The sequence below is a fragment of the Taudactylus pleione genome, unplaced genomic scaffold (genome assembly GCF_031769625.1).
Source record: "Taudactylus pleione unplaced genomic scaffold, aTauple2 ptg000198l, whole genome shotgun sequence".
In the NCBI taxonomy this organism is placed as follows: Eukaryota; Metazoa; Chordata; class Amphibia; order Anura; family Myobatrachidae; genus Taudactylus; species Taudactylus pleione.
Window position 1 is genome coordinate 11,008,978 of NW_028284600.1, and position 16,370 is coordinate 11,025,347.

The following is a 16,370-nucleotide window of genomic DNA, read 5'->3' on the forward strand; positions in this document are numbered from 1 at the left end:
CTAGGTTCAAGTCATATGCTGTATCTTTCTTTACAACTGACCCAGATCTTAAAAGAACCAAAGTGCTCCTGGTGAGCAAGTTGGCAGCTGAAGTGACATATGGCACTACGATGACGTCTCCTCCTTCGTTTTCTCCAGCAGCAGCCAGAAAAAAATGCACCTTTTCCAAAAGACCCAGTGGTGATGCAGATAAGTCAAGTCAACATTTTGACATCTGGTCTGGTCTAAAAGATTTGCCCAACACCAGTGACACCTCTACCGTAACTCCATCTAATACGATTACCATCCAAAGAATGGTGGAGGATTATTTTCAGGACACCGTACACGTAGACATGTCACAGAGTCCCTTCGAATATTGGAAGAAAAAAAAGGCAATTTGGAGACCCTTGTATAAACTGGCTTTGCATTACTTAAGCTGCCCGCTCTCCAGTGTGTACTCGGAGAGAGTTTTCAGTTCAGCCGGGAACCTTGTGAGCGAATGACGAAGGAGGCTACTTCCACAAAATGTAGAAAAAATGATGTTCATTAAAATGAACTGGAAATTTCACGAGGAAAACCTTTCCCGCCATCACGTCACAGTACAGATACTTCTGTAATGGTGGATTCCAGCGGGGATGAACTGATATTGTGTGAGGAATCGGATGATGTACACACTGATGAGGGTGAGGATGGCAATGATGGTGACATCATGCCACTGTAGACCTGTTGCCTTTAGTAGATTGGAAGATTTTTTTGTGGGGGCCCAAACAAACCAAGCACTTCAGCCACAAAGTGGCAGTACCTGTCGCTGAAATGCTTCGTTTGTTAAAGTGTGCATGTCCTTTTTAAGATCCAACATAAAGGGTGGGTGGGAGGGCACAAGGACAATTCCATCTAGCACTACCTTTCATTTCTGCCACTGCTGTGTGGCATAGTTTCATAGATGTGCTTTAAACTGTGGTGTCTGTGCCACTGCGCCGCTGCTCTGACACTTGGTAACCAGTCAGCTCACTGCAACCCTTAGCCAATAATGGTGAAAACAATAATTTAAGCTGTGAGGTGGTCTAAATTGACTGTAAATGACTGGAAATTAATGTTATTGAGGTAAATAACACTCTAGGAAGAAAAAAAGCCCAATTTATATCATTTTAGATTTTTTTGCCAATTTTGGCAAAAAATCGAAGTCCAAATCCAAAGCCAGTCACCGCAGTTTGGCAAATCCAAAGCCGGACGACGAATTAGAACCAAATCCAAATCCGGCAAAAATGGTCCGGCGCACATCCCTAGTTCAGATCCCACTTGCACTGGTTATCTGTTACTGAAGCACTGTGATGTCTCTAGCACTGCCTGGGCCCATAACTTATTAGCAGAGTATTGCATGGGGTAGGACACTGGATTCAACAACCGACAGTATTAGCTTGAGGCTGCTGGAGCACGTCTAGGTTATAACCTATTAACAGAATGTGTCTTTGAAGGACACTAAAAGGTCTATTTACTAAGCAGTGTTAGGAGACAGAGTGAAAAGTGATAAGGTGCCAGCCAATCAGCTCCTAACTGTCCTTTTTCAAACACAACCTGTGAGATGGCAGTTAGGAGCTGATTGGCTGGCACCTTATCACTTTTCACTCTGTCTCCTAACACTGCTTAGTAAATAGACCCCTAGATGTTAAATATACATATCCATCAAGAAGACAATACATTTGGCCAGAGTGATTAGGATGTTAAATGTGTTGCGCAGTAGAATGGTGCTGGTGGTCATTAGTCCACACATGGTACAGTTTAACCAGTTAGTTAGTTAGTTTATTTAACTTGGTAGAACAACAGGTAGCATAGAGACACAGGGACACAACAGGTATATTCACTATACAGTGCAACCTAAAGCACAAGGGTATTACTGGGCACTGTAATGTGCTAGGCGGTACGATGACATACACTCCTCATCTAGAAGGATGTTGTGACTTAGCCACGTTATGCAACTTTTTTTTAATTAAATTTTTTCTAAAAATATGCATCTTAATCTGCAGCATTACACAATATCATTTGTACACTGGGCCTGATTCAGATTAGTGAACCTGATGGTTAGTGAACCTGATGGTTTACCTACTTATATGACTTTTTGGGGGTCTGCGCATATGCAGGACCCATTCTGCGCATGTGCAGAGCAGAACGGGTCCTGTGATCTCGCTTGCAGAGCCCCCTAAGCCGCAGCATGTTTGACATGCTGCAGCGTTTGGAGGCAGAGCGGGGGGTATGGCTGGGCTGCGTTCCCGGAAACGGGGGACATGTCTCCGTCATTAAAAGTGCAGATTTCCTGTCCTAGCAAGCTGCCAGCCTGATTAAATTGAAGCTTACTGAGACCAAACTGTGCGGTTGCAATCGTGACCGATGGTCGAGATGGTCCCGATGGTCGCGATGGTGATCCGATGCAGTGTCTATGGATGCTGAACTCAGATCGCAATTGCTGTCAGGAGGCGCCTGAGTCCTCCAGCGGCATTTAAATATTTTACTGGATGGCACAGAACAGCTGCTTCCTTGCTGTTGTGCAATAACACCCACATTGTAATCAGGCCCACTATTAGCAATTTAGGGCCTGATTTAGAGGGGTACACTATTGCCACTTCTGTGTACGCAGCTGCTATGCAAAAATATGCAAAAGTTTCAGACGACGCCCAGCAGCAACTTTACAAATCCAAACATCTGCATACAAAGACGCAGCAAATAAATAGTCACTTTGAGGTACTATGGTAATGCAAAAGCAGATGGCTGATAATCGCACAGCTGCGAAAACATCGGCATAGCATAACGCTCTGAGAGGTCTATTTACTAAGCTGTGTTAGGAGATAACGTGAACGGTGATAAGGTACCAGCCAATCAGCTCCTAACTTTCATGTCACAGGCTGTTTGGAAAATGGCAGTTAGGAGCTGATTGGCTGGTACCTTATCACCGTTCACTTTATCTCCTAACACAGGTTAGTAAATATACCTGAGTCCCTTTGTACACTATAAGCTTCTCAGTTACTTTTGTTACAGTCACTACTGCAAGATTATGTTAATGCTGCAGCCAATGGGCTGTCTATTAAGGGGCCCACTGGCTGCAGCTGTAATCCATTGTGACGAACACAAAGGCACACCATCGAGCGGACATTGGCCGCATCATCAGACTTCTGGGCAAGCCTATTGCTGCTTAGAATGTCTGTTGGAATTTGCCCACAAGGGTCAGCGGAACTGCATCTTCTGACTGAGTCCATGACTCTGACACGGCCCCGGCACACCTGTTGACTTGAGCCTCCCCTCTGTTACTGCCCAGGAATGCTATGCTTATAGGAACTGTATGGGTCTCTATGCAGTCCTGACCTGTGTCTGCTGCTGGTGACATGTGCAGTGCGTCTTGGTTGTATGTGCGTTAGTAAAATGCAAGGCCCAATGTTTTACTTTCGTCCGAGGCTGAATCAGGACCTTAGTTCACTATTAGCAAGTTAAGACAAAAACTTTTGGGGAAAAAATACAGGAATCGCTACCCATGACAGAGCATCTAAGTCATGCCAGGCATCTCACGCAACATGGCACAAAAAGAAAAGGTGTATGAGGACACATCTGTAAATAAAAAATGTACTTGCCCGCGAAGCTGGCAATCTACACACCTATATAATTGGACAGGCCATAAAGTTACAGACACCATCCAAACTTAAAGGAAGGAAATGAATAAATTGAGACAGCAGTAATATCTTTAACTCATCTCATCTTTTTCTAGTTACACCTATGGAAAGCCAGTACAGGGCACCGCTCATCTTATGGTCTGTCCTAGTTCAATTGCTGCCTTCTGGAGACAGCACCCGGACTATAGGTGGCACCCTGGGGGACATGTAATTGTCCATAAAGATGATGATGAAGAAGAACATTCTGAACATTGCTTACAGATACGTAATGTGATGGTAAGAGGAACCATTATAAAAAAGACTGATTGATAGATTAAAGAAGATTGATTATAAAAAAGACAAATATTCATAATGATCTATATTGAAATTAATGTTTTTCAGTCCCATTTTATTATTTTGTTCTGAATTAATCTCTGTTATAGCTAAAAACATAAAAAAATGTGAAATTCAGATCTATAAAAGACTAATTCTAAATATTTTCACAGCATTGCACTAGCCAAATTAGGGACTGTCACAATCCTGGCTAGTTTTTACCTTTTGTGACTTACCTCTGCCAGCTGCTCCATGGATCTGTTTGTAATTCTCCTGGGACATCTGCTCTGGCTGAATCATGCTGGCTGTTACATCTCTGTGTGTGCAGAACTCTCACCTCCCCACACTGATTAAACACCTGGACCCTGCTCTGTCTGTGAGCATTGCTAGTCTTAATTGGCATCACAGGTGTGGTCCTGATTCTCAAGGGCTGTAGAGATGAACACTCCCTCTGCATGCTGTGCCTTGCTCCACTCTGAATGCCACTGCCAGACCACCTGTCTGTATCCACCAATCGCTGCCAGACTCTAGGTATATAGATCCTCCTCTAATAGCACTCAGTGCTTGAACATCGTGTTACGTTCCGTGGTGTACTGCTTGTGCTATAGCTGTACCTCTGTGTGCCAGTATGTCCCAGGCTCCTGCTGGTTCCTAGACCAGTGCTATCCGTAAGCCTGCTGTGTTCAGCTATCCACGCTACCAGACTCTCACCTACGGCTCCCAGGCCGCTCCACATAGCTTCCACGCTACCAGTTTCTCCACACGGCTCCCAGGCCGCACCAAGTAGCTTCCACACTACTATCTCTCACCCACGGTTCCCAGGCCGCAAAAAGTAGCTTCCACTCTACCATCTCTCACCCACGGCTCCCAGGCCGCACCAAGTAGCTTCCACGCTACCAGCGTCTACCCACGGCTATCCAGCCACTCCACGTAGCCACCCAGCTACCAGCGTCTACCTGCGGCTATCCAGCCGCTCCACGTAGCCACCCGGCTACCAGCGTCTACCCACGGCTATCCAGCCGCTCCACGTAGCCACCCTGCTACCAGCGTCTACCCACGGCTATCCATCCGCTCCACGTAGCCACCCAGCTACCAGCGTCTACCCACAGCTATCCAGCTGCTCCACGTAGCCACCCAGCTACCAGCGTCTACCCACGGCTAACCGGCCGCTCCACGTAGCCATCCAGATACCAGTCTTCCTGCCGGTCCCAATCCGGTTCCTCCAAGTCCACTCACCTCACGGCTCATTAGCTGCACCAAGTAGCTTCCGTGCTACCATCCATCTGCAGGCTCATCTACTGGTACCCCGACCAGCTCAGTCAGCCTACCTGCCGGTCCCTGTCCGGTCCCTCCAAGTTCCTTCTGGTCTCATTCCAACGTCTCCAGTTTCCAGTTCCAGTCACTCATCACCAAAGGCAGTTCTCACTGCTACCCACTTCTTATAATAAAGAGCTATTCATGTTAACCATGTTTCCAGTCCAGCCGGCCTCCAGTGATTCCAGTTCATCACCTGATACAGGTAACTCGCTAGCACCAACTGTGACAGGGACCCATTGACATTTTTTCTGATTTTCTAAACCAAAAGTCTATAATTTTGTATTTTATATCCACATTTTGCAATATAATAGGACAAATGTTTATAAACACGTTTGACTGATGCAATAAGAAAATCTAAAATCATTGTCACATATACAGATGTGCCCAGCTAGTTTGTTGCTCATAGCGCGCCATTCAGGCCTCCTGTGTCGCGCCATGGAACATTATGTGATGGCTGTACTGTGGCGTACTGTGGTATTCTACAACAAAAGATAAGCCATGGCATTTAATACACTGCTTTACCTCTAGTTGGCGAGTGCTCCACTGATTACATTTGTACTGCGGTGCGATGTTGAGAGAAATGCATTCAGTTCAGTAGAGTTCTTTAAAATAACTGAACTTCAGTTGCTTTGTCATTATGTAATGCTTAGTGTGTGTCTTCTGGTCAATGTAAGCTACTGTACGGCTGCTTTATTGGGACTCCGTATAGTAATATGCATCTACTGTACTGTCACTTTTAGGGACAGGGACTTTGCAGCACAGTAATAGAGATGACGCCACATACATCTATCCTCTGTGCGCTACAAGTTGCTCCACACACAGCAGGAGTGCTGTGTGACTCGGTAGTGCCAAGCACCTTTTATGTGTCTTGTATGAGTCTTTTTACTCTAAAATGGATCTTATTAGCACAAACAGCTTCTGCTGATTAAAATGATATGCAGCATGCCTATGTTCTGTGAGCCAGTACGGGTGTACCTGTAAGCAAATCACTATGTTAAAGTGTTACAGTCGCTGTTAGTGTAACATAACATTTCGCATGCAGATACACCCAAACTGGCTCACAGAATATAAGCATGCTGCATATCATTTTAGTCAGCAGAAGCTGCTTGTGCTATCAAATTGATTCACTGTATGATTCAGATGCATTTGAAGGTAAAAAGTTGCATAAAGATGCTCGCGCTACTGAGTCATGCCATGTACAGTACATGTAAGCACATTCATCATGTCTCAGTGAAAGCAGTGCATGCCTATGACCCCTGTCTGAGCCCATGAGACAAATATATATATATATATTTTTAATTTTTTTTTTAACAGTACAGGATTCACACACATACTGTACTGTTACTATTTATTACATTATTACACATTCTTCTACAGCCCTGATTCCATGACCAAAATGCTATACTATAGTGTACCGAATCACAGCTTCTCTCAGTCAATCATTGGGCGGTGATACAGAAAATACATTGGAACTCTGACGCATGTCCTGTGTAGTTTAGGAGAAGTGACACCTGGTGGACAAAAAGTTGTATTACATGATATGACTTTTTTCCAGTGCTACACTACGTTCCGTTAAGAAACATTTTGTGTGGCATGACTCAAGGCAACTGTGTGGCGCGAGATGCATGGCACGCTACATGGCTGTATGGAGCAACAAACTATCTGGGCACATCTGTAGGAGCTGATTGTATATAGCGAGTTTTAGCATATTCATTTTTTCAGATCTCAGTCCTACTCTGAGTTGGGCGGATTTGACTTTCCTTGAAATGGGATGGGTTTCAATATCATCAAATCACTTATCTCAAAACAGGAACATTTGCATCTTTTTGGTGGTCAGCTTTCTCACAGTTTGTACCAATACATCCTAAAGTATGAACAAATGCACACAAAAAAAATTGTGGCCAAAAAAACTACAAAATGCATTTACATCCATGTCTGAATGAGGTCCATATTATGAAACACATACACTTACATAGTCAATTGTCATTTTCATATGATTTGCATTGAATTTCAATATACAATAAGCATTATTAACTCTCAAGTAATTAATTTAAATGTCTCTTTTAAATAGAAATTATATTGATTATGTCATGGAAAATCCAAAATGTAATAATGTTAGGATTGACTTCCAATCTACAGCATTTTGTTGTGTAGAGTGCTGTCCTGTTACGGCACTGTGTGTATGCCAAAGACCCATAAATCTACACGTGGAAGGCCACCTCGCCCACTGTTTTTAATGTTCAAAACTGCAGTTATTACCATTAATATCTGAACTAGTACCCACCCAATGCTGGCTCCAAAAGATTAATGAGAAACAGACATCCCATGTCCATCTGTACTCTACGATCGAGCAGAATGTCAGATTATATGTTCACAGCACTCCTTTGACCTCCTGGGAATTACAGAAGGCCACATTCCCTCTTGATTAATTTCAACCCTTCCAGAGCTGCTGGAAGAACCTAGGCTTCCAGTCTCTTATTCCTGAAATCTGGATACACAATAACACTAGTTTAACAACATTGCAAGACCATGAAGTCCTTGCTACATTCAGGTTTACTAAAAACCTTCTAGAGCTGTTGGGAACAATTTCTTTGCATCTTCTCTCCAGTCTTCAGACTTGGGAATAGAGGCATGGTAATATTTTACAACAGGCCTCTTGCAAGTCCCAAAAAACATTTCCAAACTTTACATATACTGTGCATGTTTAGATTTTACAAATATACATGTATATTTGGATGGTGCTATAGTTAACCACAAATACAGTAAAATAATGTCCCATGTTCTTTTTGGGAATGGAGGGAAGAGGGAATAAATGCCACAGTAATGTAAGATGAGACTACAATATTTCTAAGCTACCCATTTACCTGATATTGTTAGTCATTGTAACTAATCTTGGGCATACACAGCCCTGCCCACTGATATAGAGGGTAGCCCACATTCCACTGATACCTTTGATTTCTTCACTAAAATTGTTTGCATACATTTATAATATAAATATCTTATTCATACTGTAGACCCTATATTTTGTAGACTGACAGCAAAGGATGTCTATCCAGGGAGATTGACCTTCATTTTTTCAATTTCTCAAGATCAGATCGTGAAACATATCTAAAAATTAAATCTTCTCTGACAGAAGAAGGCACAGGTAAGAATTTGAATGAAAAATAATAATAAGAGTTAATTACATAATATTGCTCAAAGATGAAAATCTGCATAAAAACCATAGCTGCCAAATATTAGCAGCTAGATCAGAGAAAGCACAGCTGAAAACATTTTAAAATAATTTCAATAACTTTTTAATGCTAGTTAGGTGTCACAGAGGTGGTGTTCTGCCACCTAATGGCTGTGGCTTTACCCCCCGCCAACACCCCCCACCCCGCTACAAAAAATTTGGTACTGGTTCTGGAATTTACAGGGGAACCATACACATTTTCCCCTGTATTTCCAGAACCAGGACCGGATCAGAGCCTTGTGCTGGTTGCGCTGAATACAGGAGACCCATCATTTGTCCAACGTATTTAGCACAACCAGTACTGGATCTCGAAAACCAGGGGTGGTTGTTCTTTTATTTGGGGGGGGGGTCACGAAATTTTTCTTTCTATTTGTACACAGGTTTTAATTTCTTTAAACACAGAAGCACAGACGGATCTCACTGAACCATCCCTGCATTTGTGTCATTGACACACAGATGCATGTGACATGGATCTCCCTGATCCGTCTGCCAGCACATCTGTCAGCCATCACATCATTCATCGTGCATACACACGGAGTGTTATGTGCCAAATCGTGAAAGATAGGTTGAGAACTATCTACATGTTCAAGAGATCAGCGATCACCATCAACGACAGCGCACATCGTCATCGTTATTATGCCCATACAGGAAATGGCCATATCGTTTAAAAAAAAACATACCGTGTGTGGGGGCCTTTAATCAGCCTCCAAAGGGAGCTAGTAGACCAAAGGGCTATAAGGGAAGCTCTGTCTGTGTCCGTTAACCCCTAGACCACATCCTCCCAAACAGCATCAACAGTCACTCCCAGTCACACACCACTAGACACAGTGTGCGTGGATTGGGTACAGGATGCTGGCTCTTGGGATCCCAGCATTCAGAATACCGATACAGGCATCTCAACAGGATTAGGACTCCGACACCCTCCCTCTCTCCCTACCCTAACCCTAACTCTCCCTCCCCGATGCCTAAACCACCTCACACACCCTAAACCTAATGGTCCCCCCTTAGTGCCTAACCCTCCCCCTAGTGCCTAACCCTAAGCCCTAACCCTTCCCCTTGCCAAAATACTTACCGTCAGAATGCCAGTGACGGATTCTGAAAGGTATCGGGATTCCAGTGCCGGCATTCTAAGCTAATTTACTTGCACCAGTGGCGGAACTCCCAGAGACAATGGCATAATTTGCCACCGGGCACCAGCCCTGAAGGGGCCAGCTGGTTCAATTGTCACCCGGCTGTTGCGGGCACTGCTGAGGAGAAGATGCATGGAGAAGGGGCATCGCTGATCGGTGCTCCACCTCCAGTGGCATAACTATGGAGGGTGCAGGGGGTGCGGTTGCTATGGGTCCCACTGGCCCAGTGATCTGCACCCTCCATTTGCCGGGTGCCCGCTGAGAGTGTGTTACCAGCGGGAGCCCGGCTCCTTCACTCCTCTCTCCCCCGGCGCCAGCAGCAGCCAGAGGACGGAGCTCACTCCTGAGCTCCAGCTTATGGGTCCTGCAGTGCACTATAGGAGTGACGTCATGATGTCAATCCCATAGTTTTGAGGAGCGGGCGCCGAGGATGGACAGCAGCAGGCACTGGAGCAGGGTTTAAAGTAAGTATGGTTTTTTTTGTATGTGTATGTGTGTGCATGGAGGGGGGCTTACTACTGGGGGCACTACAGGGGGCATTACAGGGGCTTGCTACTGGGGGCATCATATGGGGGCACTACAGGGGCCTTGCTATTGGGGGCACTACAGGGGCCTTACTATTGGGGGCACTAGCGGGGCCTTACTACTGGGGGCACTATTGGGAGCACTACAACTGGGGCAGTACAGGGGCACTGCAGGGAGCATTACCACTGGGGCACTACAAGGGCATTACAACTGAGGGCACTACAGGGGCCCTTACTACTGGTGGCACTGCACGGGGCATTATTACTGGGGGCACTACTACAGGGGGCATTACTTTTAGGGGCATTATTACCAGAGGACATTATTTTTAGGGGCATTATTACCAGGGGGCATTGTTACCAGGGGCATTACTATAGGGGCTTTATTACTACTGGGGGCACTGCATAGAGGGACCACTACCGGGGGCACTGCCTAGGGGGACAACTACTGGGGGCTCTCCATAGGGGGCACTGTAATGGGGGGACCACTACTGGGGGTACTGTATAAGGGGCACTACTGGAGGCACTGCATAGGGGGGCCACTACTGTGGGCACTGCATAGGGGGACCACTACTGGGGGCACTATTGAGGGCACTGCATAGAGGGACCACTACTGAGGGCACTGTATAAAGTGCACTACTGGAAGCACTGCATAGGGGGACCATTACTGGGGGGCAATACATAGGTGGGCACTGTATAAGGGGCACTGCATAGGGGGACCTCTACTGGGAGCACTGCATAGGGGGACCTCTACTGAGGTTACTGCATGGGGGACCACTACTGGGGGCTCTGTATAAAAGGAACTGTAAAGGGGGCGGCGGCAGCTGGGGCTGGCATACTGTAGGTGCTGGGGGGAGGTAAATTTTAATTTGGTGGAGGGGGGCACCAACATTTATCTTGCCTCCGAGCACCTGGGATGAAGTTACGCCACTGACTTGCATCCTATTACATTGGGCTAGTTGTATCTTCAAAATGGTAAAACATCTGGATGCAAGTTTGGCCTTTGCGTGTTGTGGAAATGCGAGAAGCATGTGAGTATGCATGTTCTCGAAGCCTATTACATGTGTGAGTTGGAAAAAACTATTAGTATAGCGCTAAACTCACTTTTTTTCGACTTTCACCCTATTATATTTAGCTCCTTATTGTATATCTTCTAACCTTTATATACGTTTGTATAATTTTACATGTATGGGGGGGAATTCAATTCAAGCTGCAGTGCCCAGCTGCGGTGCAAGGGAAAACTTGCAATTCTGGTGGGAGTAATGGAACTGACTCAGAGTCGAACGTTCCCGCCACCACCGGTGCGCCTGTGTAGGCAAATGTGCAAATGTCGCAGCCGTCAAGTGATGTATTGAGATGCCCACCTGCAGCTTGGCAAATCCAAGCACCTGCGTAAATTGTCTCAGCATCTGTACACAGTAATAACATCTGTCGCAGATCAGTTGATGGGTGCTGTCCTGAGTGAGTTTATAGTCCCGCAGAATGGACATGGAAATTGAGACACCGGAGCCATATTCCTTACATACTGGCTTGCAGTAGCAGGGTGAGACACACCTCCGAAATGGTAGCGACACACCTGCATTTCTTGACAACACTTCACGTTACCTCCCTCAAACGCTCCCTGACTGTCAATCACACTGCAAATAGATAGTTGCTGTGAGCAACTACAGTAATGTACTTTGATGCCACTCAGACTCACGCGCAGATGGCGGATAATCACTCAATTGTGAAAACATTGGCATAGCATACGCTTCTAAAGCAGGCGCCATGCGTAATTCCAGAAAAGTACATTGTGCTGATGTCAGGGAGTTGAATTTCCCCTTATCATTTTATCATTAAATATTAAGTAGCAATGAATCCACTTGGATCCATATGGTATGTTCTTTAAAAAATTTTTTAAATAAAATTGGTTACTGTGACATCACTTTCTGTTGGACCTAGACAGTACATAAAGGCCTCATTGTATGGGAGCACCTAATCCTTTAAAAGGACACTTAGGTGTCGAAACGCGTTGCGAAGCCACTCATGGTGGTGACCTGCCAGGTGTTTTTCATGACATTCTAATTACAGTATCTGGATCTGGGACAAGCCCAATATTTAGGCTGATATCTCATTGTTCTGGTAGGAATATCCACTCTTAAGCTGCATACACATAAAGATTATCTGTCAAACCAACCAACTAGTTGATTGGTTGGAATGAAAATCTGGTAAGGTATGAAAGCAAATGACAATCAGCAATTTGCTCCTAAATGCCAGAAAACAGATGAAAAACGTTGTTCAGACAAGTTTGTTAATGTTTGATCTAAACAATTTGTTCAATCAACAGTTTTTGTCCATTTTCCGGCATTTGGGAGCAAATTGCTGATTGGCATTTGCTTTCATACCTTACCGGATTTTCATTCCAACCAATCAACTAGTTGGTTGGTTTGACAGATAATCTTTACGTGTGTGTGCAGCTTTACTCCTTATGGTTTGCAGTTCCTATACTACATGTCTTTCATTCTTTGTTTCAACTTTATGTTTCTTGTGAAAACCAATAATGTTCCTCTCATTAAGTTAATGCAGCAGATGTTTTTTATTTTCTCATCTCCATATCATTTTGTATATTTGAGATGACCATTGGAAGCTAAATAAACTAGATCACCACACTGGCAATATTATGAATATAATTGTACTCATCCTACTGTATATAAAGTAAGCATTTTCATTATAGGGGCTCTCTCCTCAATTAAGCTTAGTCACTGCTCCATCTGCAGGGCTTTCAAGAGCTGGCATTGGCCCTGATACTGAGGGGGCATTGCCAAATCTAGGAGGTTTGATCATGCCCACTTTCAAAAACGTTTTAAAAAATATTATGCTTAGTAAAGCATCAAAAGGGAAAAATTGTCCCTGTCAGCAGCGATACACTTTACTAACCTAAGTTCTGCCTGAGATTCCACCTGTGTCTCCAGCCTGTTCATGATTATGGGGGTTTACTAAAGCCTTCCCTCAACTGCTGGTGAAGAGCTTTTCCTTATCTGCTGCAGTGATCCTGAACTGTGCCAAGTTATTAACCCCTATATCTTCTGTTTCAATATGCAACATACCTTCACGTCCAACAATTTCACCCAGTAGCACAGTCTCCCTCCACCAACATCCAGTGACTATTTGAGCTTGTTCAAGCACAGCTATATGCAGCCAGTACAGTGTTGCACCTTGTCATGTTCAGTCCTGTGCACACCAGTGCAGTATCATCCATGTCTGACTCCAGTTTGGTTAAAGTTTCCCACTCCAGTCCATTCTGAGTTTGGTCCAACTCAAGTCTCCTGATCAAGTGCAAGTCCGATTCCAGTCAGCCACTGGTAGCAACCTAGTGTCTAGCCTTACCATAGAGTTACTCCAGCAATTGCCCAGGCGTTTCTGATCCTGTGTCCGCTGACTATCCTGATGGATCCTGACAGTGTATCGTTCTATATGCACCGTCCTTCAGTCATACTTCGAAGACCAGAGCAGAGGCCTCAAGACCAGACGGGACAACATCACAAGACATCAAACCCATCCAGGCGTCTTAGCCAACACATCAGCTACTACAGCAATATTTGTGCCACTGGTTACAAAATAAAGGAAGAGACTTTTGAAAATATATCCACTTGTTTTTACTTTTATAAAGAAAATGTTATCTATTTGATCAGGAGATATGTGTGAGTGGTGCCATCACCCAAGGTGTAAAGACCTGAGGGCAACATCCTTGCTGCCCCATGGCCCCTGCATCTGGCTAGCAGGGTGTCTGGAATGGCATCCTGTGGCCAACAGTGTTGCTGCAGTGCTTCTTGGAGCTTTTTGGATGATCTGAACATGCACCCTGCAGTGTGTAGAGCTGCCCAGGAAGCTCCCCCATTCTCCTGCTGGTGGCACCACCCCCTCATCATGTCATGTGTTTGTGGGCGGGGGCGGCCCAGGGAGGCAGTGAGCCCTGCTCCAGCACTGTAATTGATTATTGCACCTGTCCAAAGCTTCATCTGTTCTAAAGAATCAACACAATATTAAATCCATTAGCGTAAGGCAAAAAAATTATTAAGTTAGTCTTGATGAAACTGACACAGTGCCTAAAGGGCATATTGCCTTTTAACTGTCATTTTAGGAAATCAGTATTTAAAAACTATTTGAAAAATACAGTATATAACCGTAAATTAATATAAAAATCTCTTCTTCATACAGGTCACAATGGGAAAGCATCAGCCAACCTCTACCTCGGAAATTACAGAAAGATTCAGTTTGTAGGTGTTAAAAGATATTATTTTACAGGTGTTCCATTTACAGGCAAGGTAAGGAGATTTCATGTAAGCCTGTGGAAGAGTGTTTTTCTATTTTATCTACATAAAATAAAATATATGATGCAGACACATGTTAGTGTATAGAAACTAAGGCATCACTGGGTCTGGTAACACCCGATGCGCACTATGACTGTCCCAGTATCCCTCCCTGCGTGCTGGAGGTGCGCCCGTGTCATAAAGGGGGTGTGGCCTAAAGTAAAGGGTGTGGCCTCACAGGGATTCTGATTACATCATTTCAGGGCCGGGTGCTGCAGGACAATGTCACCCTGCAGCTCTCAGCTCCTGTCACTGCAGAGGAGCCGGCATTTTGGTGTCACTACCTCCGAGGGTAACAACTGAGTGTGGCTCACACCCCCCTCATGATGTGACTGTACCGAAGTCATCTACTAAAGTTGATTTGCAAACATACTGATAAAAGTTCCCAATTCCTAATAAATAGTACATTTAAATAATTAATGGGCATTCACTTTAGAAAGAGGGGGATCCTATCTTTCAAATGTTGGTGCCTTTTAGTACCTTATTGTCTGTGTTCATTTGTGATCACTAGGCAATGTTACCCCACACTACAGAATCATACATTTTCCATATATGGGGGAGAGTACTACAGTATGTGCCCTATCACCCCATTAGTGACTGCTGGAAACAAGTGGGCACCCATATTTAAGAGATGGGTCCCCACTTTTAAATTGCGTGGCTCAGTAGTAGCTATCGTCTAGTCTTCGCCGGTGATCACCAGACAGTGTTATTCTGTGCTACAGGTAATAGACTTTTTCCATATATGGGTGGGCGGGCATCCTATCATGCCAAGAATTATACTTGTAAAAGTGGGGTCACTCACATACGGTATGTACCCTATCTTCCCCATACTGGCACGCATACATATGGGGTCACCCTATCTTGAAAGAGGGGAGACTCGTCTTTCAAACGATGCCCCTCCTGAGAAGTTAATGTCTAGTGATCACGAGGCAATAACTGAAACAGTACCCAAAAAATACAAATTTCCACAGATGAGGGATAAAAAGTCCATATCTTCACCATATGTAGGTTCTCTAGTTTATAAAATGGTTGGCCTTAATGTGCTACTATATTCTTTCTACACATAGCTTGTGCCTGGGTGTGATAATATGCTAAAACTAGTTTAAGCTTTCATCTTGTGCGCTAGCTAGCATGCAATGGAGAGTACAAGCCCTGAGACACCATTTTTCTGCACCCCTTTGCACTATAGCACAGCCGGTGGTTCAAGAGAGACCACTATCGGCACACCCTCGCGACCACCATTGACACTTGCATCAGTCTACGGAAGGGGCATTGTTACACGTGACATTGGACTAACCTGAAGCCCCAGATCCTCATGCTCGACACTATGGGAGAGACGTCAAGACCTCTCTCCCTACACACACTGCAGGAGCCTGAACGTGGGGGTCAGGGTGAGCTCCAGCTTCCGACTGCAGAAAAAGAGCCACCAGTTGCCCGCTGGTAACAAAATCTGACAAATGGAGAAGGCAGTGCATCTCCAGCCCAACACCTCCCTGCTGCGCAGGGCTGGCTTACCGTATTGCGCTTGCCCTGATTTTGGGAAGATGGATTATTGGTGAAATAAGAGTCACAAAGTATTTTTTGTGACATGTATAAGACAAAAAATAAACCACATTTGCTTTTGGTTCCCTTTCAATAAACACAACCCACACACACACCTTTTTGGGCATTTAGGTTGAAAAAAAATTGGCATTTTAGAATGAGTAAAAGGGATGGTATTTTTTGAAATATAAAGTCTTTTTTAAAAAAAACAGTATAAAATTGATGGAATGTGAATAGTGCAAATGTAAAAAATTACCTCAGCACAAGGGTAAGAAATCCCTCAGCAGCGAGGGAGTTAATATTTTTTTAAGGAGGATGGTGTAGTGCGCTAC

General features: G+C 44.6%; 1 protein-coding gene across 1 annotated transcript in view; it reads left to right on the top strand.

The window, feature by feature from the left end:
• Positions 1-16,370, top strand: part of LOC148518859 (pregnancy zone protein-like) — a 178,516-nt gene that overhangs the window by 42,040 nt on the left and 120,106 nt on the right. Inside the window, exons 8-10 of the mRNA XM_088476942.1 lie at positions 3,731-3,911; positions 8,295-8,409; positions 14,345-14,451. Coding sequence (XP_088333068.1) covers positions 3,731-3,911; positions 8,295-8,409; positions 14,345-14,451 — 403 coding nt within the window. The remainder of the gene's footprint in view (positions 1-3,730; positions 3,912-8,294; positions 8,410-14,344; positions 14,452-16,370) is intronic.